Genomic DNA, 21,528 nt, shown 5'->3' on the forward strand with positions numbered 1-21,528 from the left:
TATCACCTGGGACAGGACCTGCTTTTCTCACTTTCTCACTTTCTGGGGGAACCTCTCACTCCTGCCTCCTTGTGGATCTGATTGGGATCTGGTCACCCCTCGGCGAACCTCTACATTACTTTGGTCGTTTTTCTCTCCTCCTAGCTGTTTTTCAAATATTTGACTATTTCCTTCAATCTCTCACCCAATCTTGATCCCTCCAACTCCTAGCAGGTGACCTTATCACCTACTTTAGCTAGAAAATAGGGGTGGGGTGCACTGACGTCATACGTAGGTATGAGCTCCCCACAAAACACCTCAGCTGCCCCTCTCTCCTGCTTCAGGCATCTCCCAGCCTCCTGCTCTCCTTCACCCTACTTGTTTCGTCCCCTCCAGTTCTCATTTACTTTTAAGGGACCTGAGTCTTGCCTTTGGCAGATAGTGCTATGGACTGAACTGTGTCCCTTACAGCCCCAATCTGTATGTTGAAGCCCTACCCCCCAATGTGATGATATTTAGAGATGATGCCTTTGGGAGATAATTAGGTCATGAGAGGGTAAACTCTTCCCATAGTCACTAAGCCTCACAGTGCTATCCTCTAAGCATCTATTGCATCTGGCTTCCCTCCAGAGCACAACCAGATGCAGAGTGATAGAGACCACCCTGCTAAGGTCTTTTCCCAGAGAGCTGAGAATAGAAGGCAGAAGACCCAGACATAGAGCAGGAGGGTAGGACTTGGAGGAGGAATGGAGTTCAGTGCCTCCACTACGGAGAAAGAGCAGAGAGGCTGTCACAGGCTCCCTGGCTCAGGCCCAGGCAGGAGGAGGGGGAGGACTCATTCATCCAGGGCCAGCCCAGGAGTGAGACTGCCAGGGCTGGCTGGCTCAGCCCCGCTCAAGGCTGGGAGGGGATTTCCTCAGGCTCCCTCCCCCAGTGCAGACTGCTGGGAACCTGTCCGGCAAATTTAGTTCTGGGAGGGGCCAAGGAGCGCCCGTCTAGGCGGGAACGGCAGGGTAGTAGAGGCAGCCCCCTGGCCCAGAACGCCTGGAAGGAGGAGAGCAGCCAGCCAGTCCTGTCTGGGACGCCTTTGGCCTCCAGAGGGAAGGAGGTAAGCTGTGGGAGCTGGGAGCGGGTGGAGGGGGTCCCCTTTGGGGACAAGGGAGTTGGTGGCAGGAAGCATAGGGGCAGGAAGGGAGGCAGGCCAGGGCTAGTTCGGGAAGGAGACTGACTTGTAGGGTGCTTCCTTGGCAACCTCCCTTTTGAAGTAGCCTCGAGAAGTGGCCGTTTGGGATCTTGTAACTTTCTTTTTAAACTTGGCAAAATGTTAGGCCACAAGTCAGGGGGCTGTTTCTTGGCTTCTCCCCAGGAACAAGGTGGGGGCCAGGTAATGCTCTTCTGCTTCCTTGCCCTGGTCTTCTTTTCCCTTCATCGCATTCTCCCCGGTAAGCTACCCCCCAACTCCTGCCTCCCAGTGTTTCCTTCCCTCCAACAGAGCTCGTTCCTAGTTCTCCTGGGTGGCTTGTTTTCTGCCCCTATCCAGCGCCCTGGAGACCACAGCCAGGGAAGACAGTCTCTGCTTTCTTCCTGTATTTCACCTCCCCAGGGTTATTTGTTTCCTTCTTCCTGGTACGGCGCATATGAAGGATATCATTCATTCATTCATTCATTCATTCATTGATTTGTTATTATCCATTCGTTTATTCATCATTGTTTGAACATGTATCTGGATTTTCTGGGGTAGGGGAACATACGATTTCTGCTCTACCTGGGAATAAGAAAACTGAAACTTATTAAACAGATGTTTAATGATCATCTATAAGTTGGTGGGCAATGTGGCATAAAGGAACATTTTTTTAGAGTCGCAGAGACACTTGGTTTCATATCCCACCTCTCCTGTTCTCTTCCTGAGCCCCAGTTTCCTCATCTGCAAGCGGTATTATTATGAAGATTACGTGAGACAATGCATGTCGATATCAAGCCAGCACATAATGGGGCCTCAATATGCATCTGTGCTCTTCTCTTCTTCTTTGGCTCCCTTCCTACTGCGTCTCTCCTTGACCACCACCTCCCGTAGGCTTATAAAGATATATAAGACAACCCCTGGCCTTAAAAGCACAGAACTGCACTGTGAAGAAACAGAGGCCAAGAAGGGGGGGGTGGGGCGGGATGAGGCTCAACAAGGAAGGAGCCTCCTGGGAGTCTGAAGTAGAGGTCAGGGCCGGGACCTGGAGCTGGAGGGAGATGTTGTCCCCTACAGGCTATACTATTGTGTTTCTAAATCTGTGCACTCACACTGAGCAAATGGTGGGAACTACAAGTTCCAAAAAACAACTCTGCTTTTAAATGCATTATTTTATTTAATCATAGCCCTGTTATATTATTATCCTTATTTTACAAATGAAGAAATGAAGATACGCACAGGTTAAAGGACTTGCCTAAGGTCACATGGCTAATAATTTTCTCTATATCAGACAGAACAAAAGGATATCATCAATCTCCAACTTCCTAGACACTGGCTTCGTACTTCCTGTACGTCTCTGCTCTGGCATGCTTCATCTGAGTGGGGAGGAGCACATTCCTTTTCTGATTCATTAATTCATTCACTCATTCATACATTATTTATTCAATCAAGTGCTCTGTTGGTCCCAAGAGGGCAGGGACAGTGTCTGTTGGTTCATGGTTGTATAAGCAGTAACTTGTATGTCCTTGGTATAAAAATGTTTGATGAATCCTTTGTGAGTTAATGAATCCAGCAAATATTTTAGATGCATTTCATGGGCTCCATAATAGGGATTTGAAGATGAATAAAACAGGAGTCCTATTCTCAGGGTGCTCACAGCCTTTGTGGAGAAGATGGTGGTAATATAAAGATGACAACAGTACCTTAGACAGGAACAGTTTGCTGAGAGAACTAAGAGGGGCATTTAATTTTGCCGTGTCTGCTTTGTTCTCCACTGTATCTAGTGCCCAGTGCAATGGCAGGCACATGGTAGATGCTCAATGTGGCTTTACAGAGGAGGTGTTTAGGACAGAGCCTTGAAGTGGGTGTTAGGACTTCACCAGGAGAACAAATTGGGGAAGGAAGGTATTCTAGTAGAGGGAGGTATGTGAAAAGGCCTAGCAGAGAGAGAGAGCTGGAATTGCTTGGGGGCTCAGTATGGCTGAAGTATAGGGTGTATATGGAGGCATGGCAAGAAATGAGACTGTATAAATAGGCAAGACTCAGGTCGTGAGGTCCTTATGTGCCTTGCTTTGGAACCTAGATATTTTATCAAGGGCATTGGGTAACTATTGGAGGGATTTAGCAAAGGGTGAACATCTGATTTATGTTTCAGAAATGTGGTTGATGCATAGGGGTGGAGGAGATGACACCAAGGTCTCTAAGCCTGATGGGGTCCCTATCTGTCTGAGGAAATAATCCTTCCTTTTTAGGGCTTTAAGATGGTTCAGGAAGGGCCGGCCTCCTGAATGGTCCCATGTCCTGATCTATGGGCTCTTGGCCTCAGCTATATGCTGGGTTGCAGCTAATCTATTCTTCCTAATAAAAGTACTAAAATTTATGAATGATTTACATTTGTACAACCTGGAGCAAATTCAGGGATATATTGCTTACTAATCTACAATTCTTGCTCTTTCTTAAGTTAAATAGAAAGAGATGGAGTTTTAGTTGGGACACCAGGAATTATATCAAGCTCCGAATGTGCCCAGGGAGTTTGTGTTGAATACACCAGTGCCCTGGAACTGGGGGAATGTGGACATGGATAGCTTTAGGGGAATCAGTTTCCAGATTGTCAAATTCCACGGGTACTCTTTCCTGAAAGCAATCTGCTTATCTGGATTTTTTTAAGTTCTCCTTTTCAACTCTGCTTTCATTATTTCCCTTCTCTTTACTAGATCCTCCCTGAATCTTTCTACGGTACGTTTCTTGGGGATTGTTTAATGCTAATTATGTGCCTGGCACTATCCTAAAGGTTTTATAGCATAATAAACTTGTTTAATACTCATATCAGATCTATAAAGTAAATACGTATGCTGTTTTTACAGATGAGGTTCCCAAGGCACCCAGAGGTTTATTTAATAAGTTGCCCAAGGTCACAGAGCTATTAAGTGGCAAAATCAGGACTTGATCTCTGTACCTTTCCTCTATAATGTGTGCTCGTAACCATTATGCTTCTCTATCTTAAACAAAAGTGCTCTAGCTCTTTATCTATGTATTATAAAATTAGAACTGTGGGACTTGAGCTTGTTGTCATGGGGATGCAAATGAACTCATTTATAGAAATTTTTAGAAATGAAGGTGGATTTTCTTACAGTCAGAAATATTCTGGTTTGGTTGATTGATTTGATAGGGAGGACTGCCTTTGACAATTGGATTATATGGTAGACAATTTTGTGGATCAAAGAGGAGCCATATTCTAAATCTGACCAAGCTCAGGGGAGGCCAGCATGGGCGGCCCTACAAACTCAGAGACTGAAAGTAACTACATAGGATGGTCTAAGCATAAACATTTTTAATGAAAAGTGGGCCATGACACATAGTCACATCTTAGAACTGTAGCTTTGTTGACCAAAGTCAATTTTCACTTTAAGTGAGCTTATCTATTGTCTTTTTGCATCTAAGATAACACACCTTTGAAATGTCATCATACTTTCCTTTTCCAGACCCCTCAGGACACACCTATTGCATTAGAGCAGTGGTCCCCAACCTTTTTGACACCAGGGACTGGTGCTCCTATGAGAATCTAATGCCTGATGATCTGAGGTGGAGCTGAGGCAGTGATGCTAGTGCTAGGAAGCGGCTGCAGATATAGATGAAGCTTCGCTTGCTTCTCGCCACTCACCTCCTGCTGTGCGGCCCGGTTCCTAACAGGCCATGGACCAGTACTGGTCTATGGCCCAGGGGTTGGGGACCCCTGCACTAGAGCATGAGACTACAAAACCCCTCATTGTTATCTTGTTACCTTTATACCATTTTTATGTGCTGTAAATATTAATTATTAATTATCCTGTACCCACCACTGTAAAAGAAGTATGTGTCTATTTTACTTTTTATCCAGTCTTATAGATTTTACCCCACTTTGCTTTTTCCCACCCCCTTAATCTAAACCAATGGATTTTATGTAATCCCCTTTATGTCTCCCCTTTTGATTCTAACATATAAAATAAGCTGCAAAATTGCCATTTTGGGGAGCACTTTCTCAATCCATTGAGATTTTGCTTCCCAGCAATTGTCAGTTTGGCTCAGATAAACTCATAAAAATTCCCTATAGGTTTGGATGTTTCTTTCATTGACAATTTCCGTAAACTGAAAAACTAAATCTTAGCTTCCAAGTTTGGGTGAAAATATATCTAAAGCATGTCTCTAATAAAGACTGTGCCAGAAAATTCTGCCTTGGAATGAATTTTAACTTGAGAAAAATAATTTTAGTTATTAACTTAAAAATGTATGAGAGGGTCATAGCTTTTTCAAAATTCTTATGAGGGCTCATGAACAAAAAAGTGAAGACTTCTAGTATATGGCGCACATAACATCACTGGCCATATGCATCTTGGTGGGGATGAGGATTCTGATCAGGTGAGGTGAAGTGGCTCGTCCATAGGTGAGCAGGGGCAGAATTGGAGCAACAAGCGGGGTTTTCCAACTGCCGTTATTTTAGTGTTCTCTCTACTACTCTATACTTCCATCTTCTTTCCTTCTTCATTTACATGATGGTTTATTAGGAAAGACTTCCTAGGGAGGTGTTATTTGTTATGAAGGAGCTAGCCTCGTGTATATGTGTTGGTGTGTGTGTGAGGGACAGAGGAGAAGGAGTTAGGTAGAGGGAACGGCAAGTGCAAAGACCGTGAGCCTGGACAGTGTGGTATGTTCCTGGGACAGAAAGAAGGCCCTGTGGTATGCAGCCTAGAGATGTTGGGTGAGACTGGTAGGATTCCACAAAGAAGCAGGAGCCAGGTCATGCAAGTCCTTATCAGCAATGGTAAGGATACTGTTTTTATGAAGATGATGGGAAACCATTGAAGAATTTTAATCAGTCATATATTCTGATTTACAGTGTGTTGTGTTTTGTTTTGGAGGGGGCAGGAGTGGAAACAGATGGAGACTAATTGAGAGTCTATTTCAAGTGAGACGTCTGCATCTCCTTTATGGAGGGATATGAAGATGAACAGTGTTTGTGGGAAGGCAGAATGGCATGGGATGTCATTCTATCTTCTAGTTCCGAGGAGGTGTGTTGGTAGCTATGGCTGTATAACAAACCACCTCAAAACTTAGTCTAAAACAACAACCATTTCATTTTGTCATGATTCTTTTCAGTTCCTCTGCTCTATGTGGTGTCAGCTGGGGTCATTCACTTGGTTGTTTCTGACTTACGATGGTTCAACTTAATGATTTTTCGACTTTACGGTTGTGGGAAAGAGATATGCACTCAGTAGAAACTGTACTTTGAATTTTGATCTTTTCCTGGGCTAGTGATATGGAGTACATACAGTGTTCTCTTGTGATCCTGGGTGGTGGCAGTGAGATGATTTTGCTGAACTGCAGGCTAACGTAAGTAGCATGAGCACTTTAAGGTAGGCTAGGCTAAGCTATGATGTTCAGTAGGTTAGGTGTAATAAATCCATTTTCTACTTACTATATTTTCAACTTACTATATTTTCAACTTACATTGGGTTTGTCAGATGTAACCCTATTGTAAGTCAAGGAACATCTGTATTCAGTTAGTGGATGAGCTGAGCTGGAAGATCCAAGAAGGCTTCATTCATAGGTCTGGCATCTTGGTGCTCTTCTATGCGGCCAATCTCTCCATGCGAGTAGCTTGGACTTCCTCATAGCAAAGTAGCCTCAAATAGTCAACCCTCTTATATGGTGTCAGACTTCACAAAGGGAGGAGAATTCTAAGAGGAACAAAAGTGGGGGCTGAGATCTCTTGAGGCCTGGCCTTGAGAGGTACCCAGCACTACTTCTGCCATGTATCATTGGTCAAAACTAGTCATAAGGCTGGCCTAATTGTAAGGAAGGGAAGGACAAACCCCATCTTTTAGTGGGAGGAATGGCAAATAACATGTTTCGTCTTTAATCTACAACACTGGGCTTCTGGGAACTGAGTAACTATAACCACCCTGATGATGCTGACCCATTTTAAAATCTAAATTGCTGTATTCTATATTGGAACAATTTGTAGGTCTTTATTTCTCACTGGATAGAGAGAGCCTGGGGAACAGGAGGTGGCTGTTTTTTTTGTTTCGTTTTGTTTTGCTTTTTTCCTTGTGTTTCCAGAGCCTAACATATACAGGGCATTTAGGAAATGCTTGTCCAATGAATGCACACATCATGTAAGAATTCATTAGTTATCAAACTGGGGTGTACATAAGAACCCCCTGGGGAGCTGTTAAAAAGGCATGCAGATTCCTGGGCAAGACCCCTGAGCAGACTCTCTGAATTCAGATTTCTAGGGGAGGAATTTTTAGTTTTGGCTGCACATTAAAAAATACTGATACCCAGGCCCTCGTTCCAGAGACTCCGATTCCATTGATCTAGGGTAAGCTCAGATGTCAATACTTTTTAACAGTATTTTCAGACAATTCTGATGTGTAGTCAGGGTTAAGAACCACCGCCCTAAGATTAGAACCAATTGTCTTTGCCTGACATTCCCAGATGATTTTGATATAGTTGGTCTATGATATGGTGACTAACTATCCTCAGTTTGTCCAGAACTGTCCACATCCCAAGAAATCCTTAGTTCCATGCAAACTGGCACAGTTGGTCATGATCAATGGACCACTATTTAAGAAACACTGTAGATGAGGCAGTGAAAGAGTTTTGAAAAAACACCTACAAATATCTAATCAAAGCAATGATTCTGCCTCCTTACTGAAGGGACTAACGTAGAGTCATAATATGCTATCAGAGTCAAGTTCTGGAATTAAGGAGGAGATGGCTCAGGGTCAGGGTTTTCCTTCAGCTCTGTGTTCTTGTGTGCTAGGTCTGTTCACAAAGTTAAATAGTGTGTCCATCTTTGAGAATTCTTCTGGACTGTATTCCTCAGTGTACATGAGGCAGCTTTGAAGCCCGACTGCAATCAACAAGGAAGATATGTTGAGGATGGTATGAGATACAGGATGAAGTTCTTTGTCTCTGTACCAGTGTGTATTATTATTAGTATTTTTCATATTGTAATAGGGTAGTAAAATATATGTAATATCTTAAATAGCTCCGTGGGGAGGCAGTGTGGCGTAGTAGAGAGCCTAGGATCTGGCCTCAGAAAAATGGGTTGGTGCCCTAGCTTTGCTGTGACTAGGTATGTAATCATAGGTGCCTCTTTTTGCCTTGGTTGTTCATCTGTAAAAAGGAATAATAATGACGTCTTGGTCCCAAGACAGCTGGGAGGATCCACTGAAATAGTATAAGTGAAAATGGTTCTGTAGACTGGGAAGAAGAGATATTGTGATTGTCTTGGAATGGGAGAGACACAAAGAAACTATTGTGCTGAGTGGCCTTGCACATGACCAAGACCCTGGTCCCTCCACCCTGAACCACGGCCACAGTTGTGGGATTCCAAAGAAGCTTTTAACACATTGTGGGCATGCAGAGACTTCAGGGAGCAGAGTGTCCCTACCTGAGTTGCCCTCACAATTGAGGGCAAGCTGCTTTGCTTCAGGAAGAAGGAAAACTTTTGGAAAAGAGGGTTTGTGAAGGCATTTTATGTTTTTAGATCTTTTGCCTATTTATTCCAAGTGTACCCTCAAAGACGTAGCAAAAAGAAACAACCACAGCCACTAACCCATAATATTGAAAAGCTGGTTCTTAATTTGTGTAGCTAAAAAAGCACTCTTTCAGGCTATAACCACAGAGATTGCTGTAGGCCTCTGGAACTGGGAATAATGATGGTTTGCAGTATGATGAAGGAGGCTCTTAATCTTTGTGGCCCAGAAGCCCAATCCGTGGCCTCTCCAATTACCCAGGTTGCCTAGCAACACCACCAAAAGCCTTCCTGCCAGGCCCAGCTGGGCAGCAATTGGGCACACCCAGCACAGCCTGCTGCCCAGCCTCCTGCGCTCCCAGGCCACATCAAGGCTGCACTCAACCTCGGCAGGGGCCCGCCTGGTACCGATAAATGAATGTGGCCAGCTGTTTAAAAAAACAATTCAGATATTTAGAAACTACTTGTTTGAATGCAGCTAGGAAAGCAGCACAAGCTAATGATCTAAAATTTCTTCTGCCTGAGAGGAGTTGTCTAAGGTGGTGGCCAGTGTTCTCCTGAGTGAGGTGAAGAGGAGAAGGTGAGCCTGACTTAGTCCTTTGGGTTCTTAGAGAGGCAAATCCTTCCTTTCTGGGACGCCTGTCTCCACCCCGACTCCTTGTGGCAGACACGGGAGTGGTGGGGATTCCCAGCCCCATCCCCAAGGCTTGATGACCTGCCAATTCTTCTATAGCTCTGGGAACTCCTAAGGTCTAGTTTGGGTCAGTTTGGGGAGCTGGATGAAGAAGAGGGAGAGTAGGGGTAGAGGGAAGGATGGAATGGAAATAATCGAAATAAAGATGTACACTTCTTTAACACTTGGTGTGTAGAAATCAAAGGGCAGAGGACCATGTGGAGCTTTTGGAGTCAGATGTCCTAGGCTCATCTCTGAGCCCTCCCCTCACTGGCTGCAGGACCTTGATCAAATTCTCTGGAGGCCTGAGTTTCCTTATCTATAAAATGGGGACATTATCATCCTACCTACGAGGTTGTTGTGAAAATTAATGAGAATAATCTTGTAAGATAACCACGGGAGAGAAGAGCTCTATTTTATAGCTGAGGAAACTGAGGGCCAGTGAAATTAAGCATGAATGCTGGGAGTAGAACTCAGATCTTTACAGTTCCAAGCACAAGGAATGGTGGTCCTCAAAGACAGGCCACGAGCCCTTTTGTAGCCATTATAGCATAATGATTCCACAGGTCACCGCTGACAGCTCAATGATGGCGGAGCGATAATGGGGTGGGGTGGGGGTGGGATGTATGTGCAGAAGAAAAGGGTGGTGGGAGGTGCTTTTCAACATGCAATGATGTAACGGTTTATGTGGTGTGGGTAAAATTCCTTCCTGCCCGCTCCCTCCTCCTTCCCTCCTTCCTTCTTTCCAGTATTCTTTTAAATAAGCTTTTTCTTTTGGAATAATTTTAGATTTACGGAAAAGTTGCAGAGAATTTCTGTTTACCCTTTACTCAGATACAAGTACTTTCTGAACACCTGTGTGCCAGGAAACTTTTGGGCACAAGGAATACAGCAATAAAACTGTCTTTGTCTTCCATTGGAAGGTGAGAGTATGTGAGATGGAGTGGACCTTGGAGATCCTTAGTTTATGATTCTCAAAGGTGCTGCTGCCTCCACTTCATTGGTATACTTGTCAGGGATCTACTAAATCTATTAAATTAGTTTCTTCAGAAATGGGGATGAGGAATCTGTATGAAAACAGATGTTGAAAAAGAAGTTCCTGAAGGGATTCTAAAGCATAGCTTTTAATGGTCTAGTACAGACTGTTCACTGTGCATGTGAGAGAACTGTTGCTCAGAACTGGGGAAGGATTTGTTCCAGGTCGCATAACCAGGAAATGGAAGAGTCTAGACCAGAAAATAGGTCTACTGGTTCTGTGCTCTCCTTACACTATGTCTCCCAAACACAGAACAGGAAATGAGTTTACTTGTAACAGGAAGACCCCAAATAAAGTTTCAAAGAGTTTCCTGGCTATTCAGGTGTGTTAGTTAGGTTCTTGGTTGCAAGGGACAGAAACTGATTCTGGCTGATTATATCAGTAAATAAATGTTATTGAAAGGACACTGGGTAGTGAAAGGAAAACTATTTCTCTACTCCTACTCACACTTCTGGCACCAAATGTGAGTTTTCTATGACAAGCAATTCTGATGCTTAACTGCCCCACAGATGAAGGGCTCAGTCTCACAAGACTGCTCCCCACTTCAGATGCCAATTGCAAGTCTGGGTTTCCAGCACTTCTGATTATACATTGAGGGTTTCTATGTTCCCTTTCTCAGGTTCAATAATTTGCTAGAGCAGCTCACACAACTCAGGAGATGACTTTCCTTACTATTACCAGTTCACTGCAAAGGATACAGCCCAGGCACAGCCAAATGGAAGAGATGCATACGGCAAGGTACCTGGGAAGGAATGTGGAGCTTCCACGCCCTCTCTGGGTATGCCATCCTTCCAGCACCTTGATATGTTCACCAACATGTAAGCGCTCCAAATCTCTTTGTTTAGGGTTTTAATGAAGGTTCCATTACATAGGCGTGATTGATTAAATTACTGATGATTGGTGATGAAACTCAATCTTTAGCCCTCTCCCTTACCCAGAGGTGGGGACTGAAAGTTCCAAGCCTCTAATCACATGGTTGTTTCCTTTGGCAACCGGCTCCCATCTGCCAAATGTCACTTTGTTAGCATAAACTCTAGTATAGTTGAGAGGGGCTTATTATAAATAACAAAAGATGCTTCTCTCACACTTATCACTCAGGAAATTCCAAGGATTTTAGAAACTCTGTGCCAGGAACTGGTAATGAAAACCAAATATTTATTTCTTAGTATATCATAATATCACAGGTAGACTATAAAATCACTAGAAGGCTGTAGAAACAAGGTTTGGGAAATAAGCAGACACAAAGGGAGACCCAGCACCTAGAACTATGCACAAATCACATCACAGAGCCAGGTAGGCAAAGACAGCCTCATTGTTGTTGCTGTATGCTCACTGCTGCGGCCATCATCAAAGACACCGCTAGCACTGGATGCTGGATGCCACACTGATCCCAATGGCAAAGGTTGGATACTAGATATTGCTGCTACTGCTTTACAATGAACTATGTAAAGAATTTCCCCCATCTCCAGCTGTAGCATCAAAAATCCTAAGCAAATCCAGCTGCCGGGTCAAGCTGAAGTCACATATCTGAGCCTTAGCTGTCTAGAGACCTAGGAAAGTGAGTGTTGGTAATTTTTAGCTTCTGTAGTGGGAAGTGGTCCCTGCTGCCCACCAAGATTCATAGGATGAGGAATTCTCCAAGAAAATTGACAAACGATCACTACATAGGCATTATCAAAAGAATACACTGTTAGTCCTTAACATTTGCAGATTCAAACTTACAGCTTTCTTATTTCATTAACTACCCTCAAAACCCATTGTAAATGAATGTGACTTGAAAGACTGGCTTTTCCTGTGTCAGTCATTTACCAGTTAGTGAGCTAGGCCTACTGTTGCACCTTGATATCTTGCATGACTTAACTGTATATTCTCTACTAGTGATAGCCTTTAAGTAACCTGCATGCAGTGATTAAAATCTTTGTTTCTTGTTGGAGTAGAAATGACTCATAAAAAGAAATCACTTGATAGTGCCAGAGAGAGAAATGAAAAGAAAGTGACTTTTTTTTTTTTTTTGCCATAAAGAGAAGTTTTGGATAAATTGTCATGGAATAGCAAATTTGGTGGTGTCTAGGATCTCTGATATCAATAGATCGCCATGTGGGTCACACAGGTACAAGGAAAAGTTCTTGGGAAGTGGTTGTAGTGAGTGCTTCACCCAGTGCAGAAACTGTTCTTTGATAGAGATTAAACTACCAAAAGATAAAAAGAGACACAAGTTTTCCTTTTCTTTTCTTCTTTGGGACCTCAGGTGCAAAGCGTTGAACATGGTTAATTCTCCTCAAATGACAAATTTTATAAATAACTTTACTTTGGCATTCAAGAATGATTTAGGTTCTGAAACAGAATCACTTAAAACTTTCTTACTCTAATTTACAGCATAATTGTGAGAGACGCTATGTGGCATATAGTGAATGAGGACACCTGAGAGGTCTTTGGAACAATCCCTTGCTGATGTTAAGAGTCTCCTCTGTAAATCTCCTTATGAAAATTTATATTCCAGTTTTTTTTAAGGGTGGACGGCTATTCTGGGTAAATGAGCACAGCCCTGCCCTTCCCAACCCTTGGCCAACACACAGGTGCCATGATTCATAACACAAACAATGCTTCTAGCAGATAAGTCAGGAAGTAGGGAAGTTCATTCCTCTTTTCCTCTTCTGAAGAATACTTGCCGGCCATGAGGGGAAGGAAGATGTTTGGTTCTTGCAGTGCAGGGAGAACAGCTCCATCTTTAACCAGAAGGCTATGAGTCTTTTCTATAACTCCAACATTCTTTCTAAAAATCTAAGCCTGCTGGTCCCTACTAGTAGGATGAGAACATTTCACAGCAATGCTATCCCATTTTGGGGTGTGTGTGTGTGTGTGTGTGTGTGTGTGTGTGTGTGTGATTTCAACAAAGAGTAGGCAGCCACTTGCTACAGATAAGAGGTAGGAGGTGAAGCAAAAACATCAAGCCAATATTAAAGAAAGCTCAAGAAACCTGCATGATCTTTGCTTAGTAAGAAAGTACCACCAGTGCAGTAAATAATTCCACTCAATGAGTAACACTGTGATGAGAGTGGCCAAATAAATAAGCTGATAGCTGTTGATGCTTTTATAACTCTGCGAAGTTGTGATCATGGCTGACTTGTTTTGAGACTCCTGCCCTATTCAGTTGGACCTCCCCAAATCCTGGTAATACGAAGTTTTCAGACACTCCATCCCAACTTTGACCTACAGAGGCCACACGCACGCAGGGACAAAATTAATGACATGACCTTAGATTAGACTCGCTTTGTGAAGCCTTAGGAAACTTTCGACCCACGAGCAGAAGTGCTGGTGAGCAAATTTCAACACAGAATAAGGAAGAACTACCTAAGAATTAGAACTGTCAGAAAATGCGACGACTTGATTAAAGTACATTTGGTTCTTTGTAATTTTTTACTGCTCTAATGGTTCTGTCCAGAACTTCTTTGAAATATGCCTTGTGTACTTGCTCAAATTCATTTGTAGGATAGATTTCTAGAAGTAGTGTGCTTCTATTAAAAGGTAAATGCTTTTCATACTTTATAGATACTGCCCAATTGCCTTCCAAAAAGGCCACTTACACTTCATAAACTGCACCTATTTCCACACACCATCAGAAATATGGATCAGTTTATTTCTTTGTTGCCAATGTGTTCGGTCATGTTTTCAAGGTGGTGAATTGTGCTCAGAAATTCAGGAGTGGGAGCAGAAGATAAATAGGAGTGAGAAAGATGGGGCATGTCAGTGACTAGAAGCAGCACCTGTGAACATCCAGTACCGGATGCTGAAGATAAGATGAAGCAGGGAGAGGCTCCTGTTCTCAGGGAGCAAGGCACACAGACAGGTATAGAAGTCAGAGTGTGACAGTGATTGACTGAGAGGTAAAAAGAAAATGCTGCAGTCGCTACCAACGCACTCATCTGTTAGAGCCTAAAGTAGCTGGAACTACATGTCGGATCCCTTTACTGTACATGCCAAGAAGAGAGCAGACAGCAGTGAGTCTCAGAGAAACCCAGTGGGTCCGATATCTTTGCAGCACAGGAAATGTATTTCATTAAAATATCTAAAATATTGGGCTTGAAAATTTCTGGAAATTTTGAAATTGGGAGAAAAGAGAAAATTGAGGGAGAACGTACACCTCACTTTTCTAGTGTCTTTTATAGATATAAAGTTGTATTGTTAACAATGTGGAATTCTATTTCTTCATAAAATGAACGTATATGGTGTTAAAATTTACAGTAGGGTTTATTAATACTATGTGAATCATCCCTAACTGAACTTATTTTAAAAGTGCTTTAATATTTGTGCTTAAAGCTGCTGATCTTAAATCCACACTTTCTTGCCAATTATGAGAAGTGACAAAAAGCTAGAAATAATCATCAATATCCAAGGAAAATTAAGAAAATAGTTATGTCTATGGACTTAACGTCTGACCCTGCAAGTCTGGGTGAGCGCGAGGGTAGAAGATGGGGGGAGAGAAGGAAGAAGCCTTTCAGAAAAGTCACCGGGGAAAATAAAATGAAAGGAAAATTCTCTTCTTCCCTAGATTTAAACTCTAACCTACTGTAATGTGGAAACTTGCCTGATGAAATACATTTGAAAACACAATGAATTTGACTTGATTTCCAGTCATCCATCTATCCACACACCCACCTTTCCATTCATAACCAATCATAACTAACAATTATGGACTGTTTACTACGTGCCAGATACTATTCTGAGTGCTTTACATGCGTTTTCTCAAAAATCTTCTCAACAATGTTCAGGTAAGTGCTATTATTATTCCCACTCTAAAATGGAATCTGAGGATTTCTCAATAGGTTAAACGTAGAATTACCATATGACCCAGCAATTCCACTCCTAGGTATATGCCCCAAATAATTGAAAACAGTTGTTCAAACAAAACTTACACAGGAATGTTCATAGCTGCTCTGTTCAAAGTAGCCAAAAGGTAGAAACAAGCCAATGGCCTTCAAGAGATAAATAGATAAACAAAATGTGGTATATCTTTCTATGCAATGCAATATCATTCATCTCTAAAAAAGAATGGAATACTGACACGTGCTACGACATGATAAACTTTGAAGACTTTTACTAAGTGAAGGAAGCCAGACACAAAAGGCCATATATTGTACAATTCCATTTAAATGAGACAACCAGGATAGCAAAATCCATAGAGACAGAAAGCAGATTAGTGGTTGCCAGGGGCTGGAAGGAGGAGGAATGGGTGACAAAGAAGTTTTGGAATTAGATAGTAGTGAAGGTTGCACAACATTTTAAATGTACTTAATGCCACTGAATTGTACAGTTTAAAATGATTAAAATGGTTAATTTTATGTCATGTGTATTTTACAACCATTTAAAAAATATAATTTGAGGCTCAGAGAATTTAAGTGATCTAAGGTTACAGCTGATATGCTGTAGAGTTGTTTTAATCTCAGTCATCTGGCTCCACATGTCATGGTTTAAAAAATAATTATTTTGGGGTCATTTGGGAGGTGTAGATACATTAAACTAAGCTGAAAACATCAGTGGCATTAGATACTATTTATTAAGTGCACACTGGTGACAAACATTATACGCTATCTAGTCTTCACAATGACCCTGAAAGTTTAATGTTACTGTTTAGTTTTTGTATGTGTGTGGTAAAATACACATAACATAAAATTTACCATTTAACTATTTTTAAGTGTACATTTCAGTAGAGTTAACTACATCTACATTGAGCAACCATCACCACCATCCAGCTTTTTTGATCATGGAAACTTTCAATTGCGTGATTTAAGTAGTTTAATTTAACCAGGAGTGAAAAAATAACAGAACCAACCCAAAAGGAGAAGGACAGGACAGATAGCATCATGGCACAGGGAGAAGAAAGAGTGTGTAAATCAGGCCTCACTGTTGTAGACATGCTGCCCAATATCCTAGTATCTGCCTGGTACCACTTAGCACTGTTGTAATTATATAATTATTTGTGTAATTTTTATTGACCTCTGTCACTTCCATTACATTATAAACATTTTGGAATAGGGATGGTGGCCTGATACATAGTAGGTTTTCAATGAACATTTGTTGAATAAATGTCCGAATGACTGAATGTTGAGGATTGAGTTCAAGGGAACACTGGGTGTAGAAATTAGTAGAAACTCAGCCAAGAGTTTTAGGTGTCAGAGAGTTATCGGTTAATTTTATGTCAATAAAATTAAATAAAATTAAAGTTATTAGGAAGATGGATTTCAGCAAGGGTGCTGATGCTGTACCTGGAGAACCAGGAGGGAATGGCCTCGTTAACTCAAGTGTGTTGCAGAATAGGCAGCAGTGATGTTTTAGAAAGGATACTGATAATTTCGAAAGAGAGGATGCAAGTTTGAAGTTTATCAAAATTATGCGGTTTTTGGGAAATGGGTGGGAACCTGCCTTTTATCTATAAATGGAGCTACAAATCCCTACTTCCTGGGGTTGTTGTGGGAATCCAGTGAGTCAACAGATGTGACAGTCCCCAGCATAGTCCCTGATACATAGTAGATGCTTAATAAATGACTTGATTCTGAATCAGAAACCTAGGAGTAAGATGAAGCAAGATGAAACAAAGAGGGGAAAGGAGATTGCTCAGTTAAGCTAGACAAAACTGAGTTCAATTATGCAGTATGTATGGTTTGGGTTCTGAGACACATCACCTTTGGGGCAAAACTAATGGATGATTTGAAAGTCAGTGGCAGAGGGGAAGGAAGGGGTATACAAGGTAGTGTTGCCACTTCAAGGCTCCAGTCCATCCGCTTGGGTGGTGGCAGTAGATGAAACCAGAATTGACCCCTGGGAGCCTTGTCCCTTGTTTGGAAAGACCCTAGCACTTTGTCACAATTACACACTGGTGATGAGGATAGGGATATTATGAGTATTTGGGCACACAGCAGGTCTTCAGTTGCCTTCTATTAACATACAGTAAAGGCTTTGGAAACCAATAATTATGCCAGAAAACTCAGGAAAGAACCATGGCCTGAAGACTATAGGGTCATTTGGTTTTCCCTGATATTCATGTCCCTTTCAGGTGGAGGTAGGACCAAGGATGATGGCTGCTGCTCATGATTTGGAGATGGAGGATGTGAATATGAATATGGGTAGAGACATAGAAGAAGAGCTGGAGGAAGAGAAGGAAATGAAAGAGGATGGAAAAGGTAAAGATCCCTTCAAGAATAAAAAGGTCCACAGGATTGTCTCAAAGTGGATGCTTCCTGAAAATGTCCGAAGAACATACTTGGAGAGAGCTAACTGCCTCCCACCTCCAGTGTTCATCATCTCCATTAGCATTGCTGAGGTAAACATGCTGGGTGGTGGGCACTAGTGTGAGTACCATTGGGAAACTGCAAATGAACTGGGGTTTAGCTCAGATCTAGGTAAGAGACTGGAAAACGTGTGAGAAGAGAGTTCGAGGGTGGCAAGTACAGCATGCACATAATTTAACCTCACCCTCTGCAGAGTTCCCTCTCCAGGTTTTTCCTATATTCCCAGTTACTTTTAGTCAAAGGTTAAGCGTTATTTTTCAAACAAGTCCCCTGCCCGGCAGTGACTATAACTTCAGTGGCTTCACTTCATTTTAGCTGGTGGGGGTTTTGGAAACCAAATATTCTTGAGACGGCAAATTGGTTTGATTTCGTGAACTGACTTAGATTGGCTGGTGAGCCATATGTTTACAAGAGTTATTGGCTGCCTCCAAAACTTAGTGGGAAAAAAATGGGATCCTCTAATGATGTCTACAATGGGCAGCATGAGTGTGTTTTCAGACTCAGATCCAGTCAGTCCTCTTGTTTTCCCAAAGAGAGTACAAGGCCCGGAGATGTGGAATAACTTGCTCCAGGTCACATACATAGTGACTGAGCCAGGACTGGGCTTCTCCTAACCTCATTAAACTTAGGCTTTTTTTCCCACACCATGAAGTCTCGTAAAGAAATTGGCAGAGGACTTCAAGGGCATTTGGAAGTCCTTAATGTAATCCTCTTAATTCCCACCAATGCCTCAACTTCCTTATCAGGGACTGTGTTGGTCAGGGTTCTTTAGAAGAAACAGAACCAATAGGATGTGTTTATGTGCACATCTATCTATCTATCTATCTATCTATCTATCTATCTATCTATCTACCTATCTATCATCTATCTATCTACACATATATTGAGAGAGAGGTATTAATTTAAAGAATTGGCTCATGCCATTGTGGAAGCTTGGCAAGTTCAAAATCTACAGGTTGGGCAGGCAGACTGGAGACCTACGGGATAAGAGTTGCAGCTGGGATTTGAAGGCAGTCTGCTGGCAAAATTCCCTTTTCCTCAGAGGGCATCAGTCTTTGTTCTATTATGGCCTTCAGCTGATTGGATAAGGCTCACCCATATTAAGGAGGGTAATCAAAGTCTATGGATTTAAACATTAATCTTCTCTAAAAATACCTTCTGAGTATTGTGGTCTAGCCCAGTCAACACATAAAATGAACTATCACTGGGATCTAGCCTCTTATGGCTCAGATAAAGATAAGACTAACGTGTAAAGATTCCTGGGAGAAGCTTTTGTCAAGGCTGTTTTGATTGGAGAGGCATAGCTCTAAGTTTTCTCAAGGGATTTTATTGTGAGACAACCTGCAATTAGGAAGCCATAAGAATTCTTTCTGCTTTTTTCAGCATTCTATCTAGTGTTCTCCTTTTAGCCACATGTCCACATCACGTGGTGGCGGTGGACAAGAATGGGATATGGTCACATGGTACACAACATGATGGCTTAGACAATGAGTGCTATGGACAAGGCAGTTTTCCACAGAAAGATTATGGGGCAGGTGCTGAGATACCTGCCTGTCACAGAAAGAGCAGCTTTTTTACTAAAAATTATTTTCAAAACATTTTTTATTTAGAATAATTTTAACTTGATAGAAAAGTTACAAAGATTGTACAGAGAGTTCCCATGCACCCTTCACACAGTTTCTCCCACTGTTAATATCTTACATTTCCATAGTACATTTGTCAAAACTAAGAAACTTGTGTTGGTATATTACTATTGAGTAAACTCCAGACTTTGTTTGGATAATTACCAATTTTTCCATTAATATCCTCTTTCTGTCCCTCCTGTACCCTCCAATGCAGGATGTCACATTGCATTAAGTGTCATGCCTTCCCAGTCTCTTCTAATCTGTGACAGTTTCTCAATTTGTCTTTGTTTTTCATGACTTTGCTAGTTTTGAGTAGTACTGGCCAGGTATCCTATAGAATGTAGGATTTGTCTGATGTTTTTCTCATGATAAGACTGGAGGTATGGATTTGGGGGAAGAACACCAAAGAGGTGAAATGCCCTTCTCTTCACATTCACATTGCATCAGAGAGTAAAGGACATTCCACCTGATATCCCTGATGACATTAGCCTTCATCACTTGGTTTAGGTTGTGTTTGCCAGGTTTCTCAACTGTAAAGTTACTATATTTCCCTTTCCCTACTCTATTCTTTGGAAGCCAGCAGTGACTTAATTTCATAGTAAGTTGTAAATGAAAGACCAAATGGTGGAGGCAAGAATGATGAGCGCAGTGGGTATTTAAGAGGAAAAAGAGGTTAAGAAAGAGTCTTTGCAGTTTGGGCTAGGGCTGCTCCTAATTTCTTAAGGAAGTAGGATATGACCACAATTATATGGTCAAATATATGGCAGGGAAATGTAATTTCTGTCATCTTCTGAACACATGCTACGGAGTGTCCCACTTGACAGCTAACCATTTGAAACAAAGGTAGTGCCCAATGGGCTTTAGGAGGGCCTCTCTGCAGAAGGTGTGGTTAATATCCATGTCTGTCCCTCCCTGTCAGCTGGCAGTGTTTATTTACTATGCTGTGTGGAAGCCTCAGAAACAGTGGATCACCTTGGACACAGGCATCTTGGAAAGTCCATTTATCTACAATCCTACGAAGAGGGAGGAAGCCTGGAGATTTATCTCATACATGCTGGTACATGCTGGGTAAGGAATGACAGTTAAGTCACTGATGTTAGAAGGGACTATCAGTAATTGTAATCCTTAACGTTTGTTCAGTGCTTTACCATTGATAAGGTTCTTTCATGTCTATATCTTGTTTGAGCCTCACAGCAACCCTAGAGGCAGGTGTAACTCTCGCCGTTTTATGTCTGAGGCTTAAGGGGTGTAGTTACTTGCTCCTTGTCACACTGCTAAGTTGCAGAGAGCTAGGACCTCACCCCATTAGTGCTGACTCCAAGTCCAGTGTACTTTACATTGCATTATAACTGCCTAATACTAGTATTTACATAGAGATATTAATGAGAAAAGATCAAATCATTACCAAATCAAAAACATGTCCCCTGGTTGTCTGACATTGTTAAATGTTTCCTTTAAGAGATGAAACATCACTCCCCACTCTCTCTGCCCTATCACACACTTAAAAAAATTAATTCATGAACATTTTGATGAATGTAAATACCATTATCCATCTAAAATAATACAAACAATAGGAGATGCAGTGTCTGCCTTTTACTTTTGCTTGTAGTTCTTAAATGCTAATAGCCTTTTATGACCTTGCTCAGAATCCATGATTCATCATGCCCACTGCAGACGGTGGACAACTTGCTGCTGGCCCCACCTCTGTGGTGGACTTTTGGAGTTTCAGATGAGGCCAACTTTATGTGACCTAGCCAGCCCTGAACCTTGAAGGATGACTGTAGCCTGTGGCTAAATAGCATTCCATGGCAGGATGCGGGGCTCAGAGGCTTGACAAGTCAGGGGCAAAATTGCCCAGTTTTTGTGGACACTTCCACACTTTGGTTTTCCATTTAACAAGTATGTTCTAAGCAATTGTGGCTCCTGCACTCAAAGAATTTAAAATTGTAAGGGGGGAACAGTTAACTAATAATGCAAGGCAGTATAATATTATAATATACAGTAGCTACTTAATCTCTTTGTGCCTCAGTTTCCACATCTGTAAAATGGGGTAACAGTACCTACCTCATAGGGTTGCTGTGATTAAATCAGACAATGATTATAACATAATTTTCACATAATTGACACACGTTAAGGCACTCAAAAAGAATATGCAAGGCTGTGTAGGACATGTCACATATGGGGTTGCATAAATTAGGAATGTTTTTCGATGCAAGTAATGAAAAAATCT

The 21,528-nt window shown here is 42.0% G+C and overlaps 1 protein-coding gene across 4 annotated transcripts in view; it reads left to right on the forward strand.

Annotated features, from left to right (window-relative positions):
- Window positions 1-853: 853 nt before the first annotated feature.
- The window catches only part of RHBDL2 (rhomboid like 2), a 40,198-nt gene continuing 19,523 nt past the window's right edge, over window positions 854-21,528 (forward strand). The window contains exons 1-4 of one of the 4 annotated variants that reach the window (XM_011381340.2): window positions 957-1,087; window positions 14,937-15,156; window positions 17,439-17,705; window positions 20,218-20,366. In XM_011381340.2, coding sequence (XP_011379642.1) covers window positions 15,121-15,156; window positions 17,439-17,705; window positions 20,218-20,366 — 452 coding nt within the window. In that variant the 5' untranslated portion in view covers window positions 957-1,087; window positions 14,937-15,120. Of the gene's footprint in view, window positions 1,088-14,715; window positions 14,838-14,936; window positions 15,157-17,438; window positions 17,706-20,217; window positions 20,367-21,528 lie in introns of those variants that run through there. The other 3 variants (XM_023523999.1, XM_023523998.1, XM_023524000.1) reach the window with 3 other exon arrangements.

The sequence above is a fragment of the Pteropus vampyrus genome, unplaced genomic scaffold, assembly GCF_000151845.1.
Source record: "Pteropus vampyrus isolate Shadow unplaced genomic scaffold, Pvam_2.0 Scaffold435, whole genome shotgun sequence".
NCBI lineage: Eukaryota > Metazoa > Chordata > Mammalia > Chiroptera > Pteropodidae > Pteropus > Pteropus vampyrus.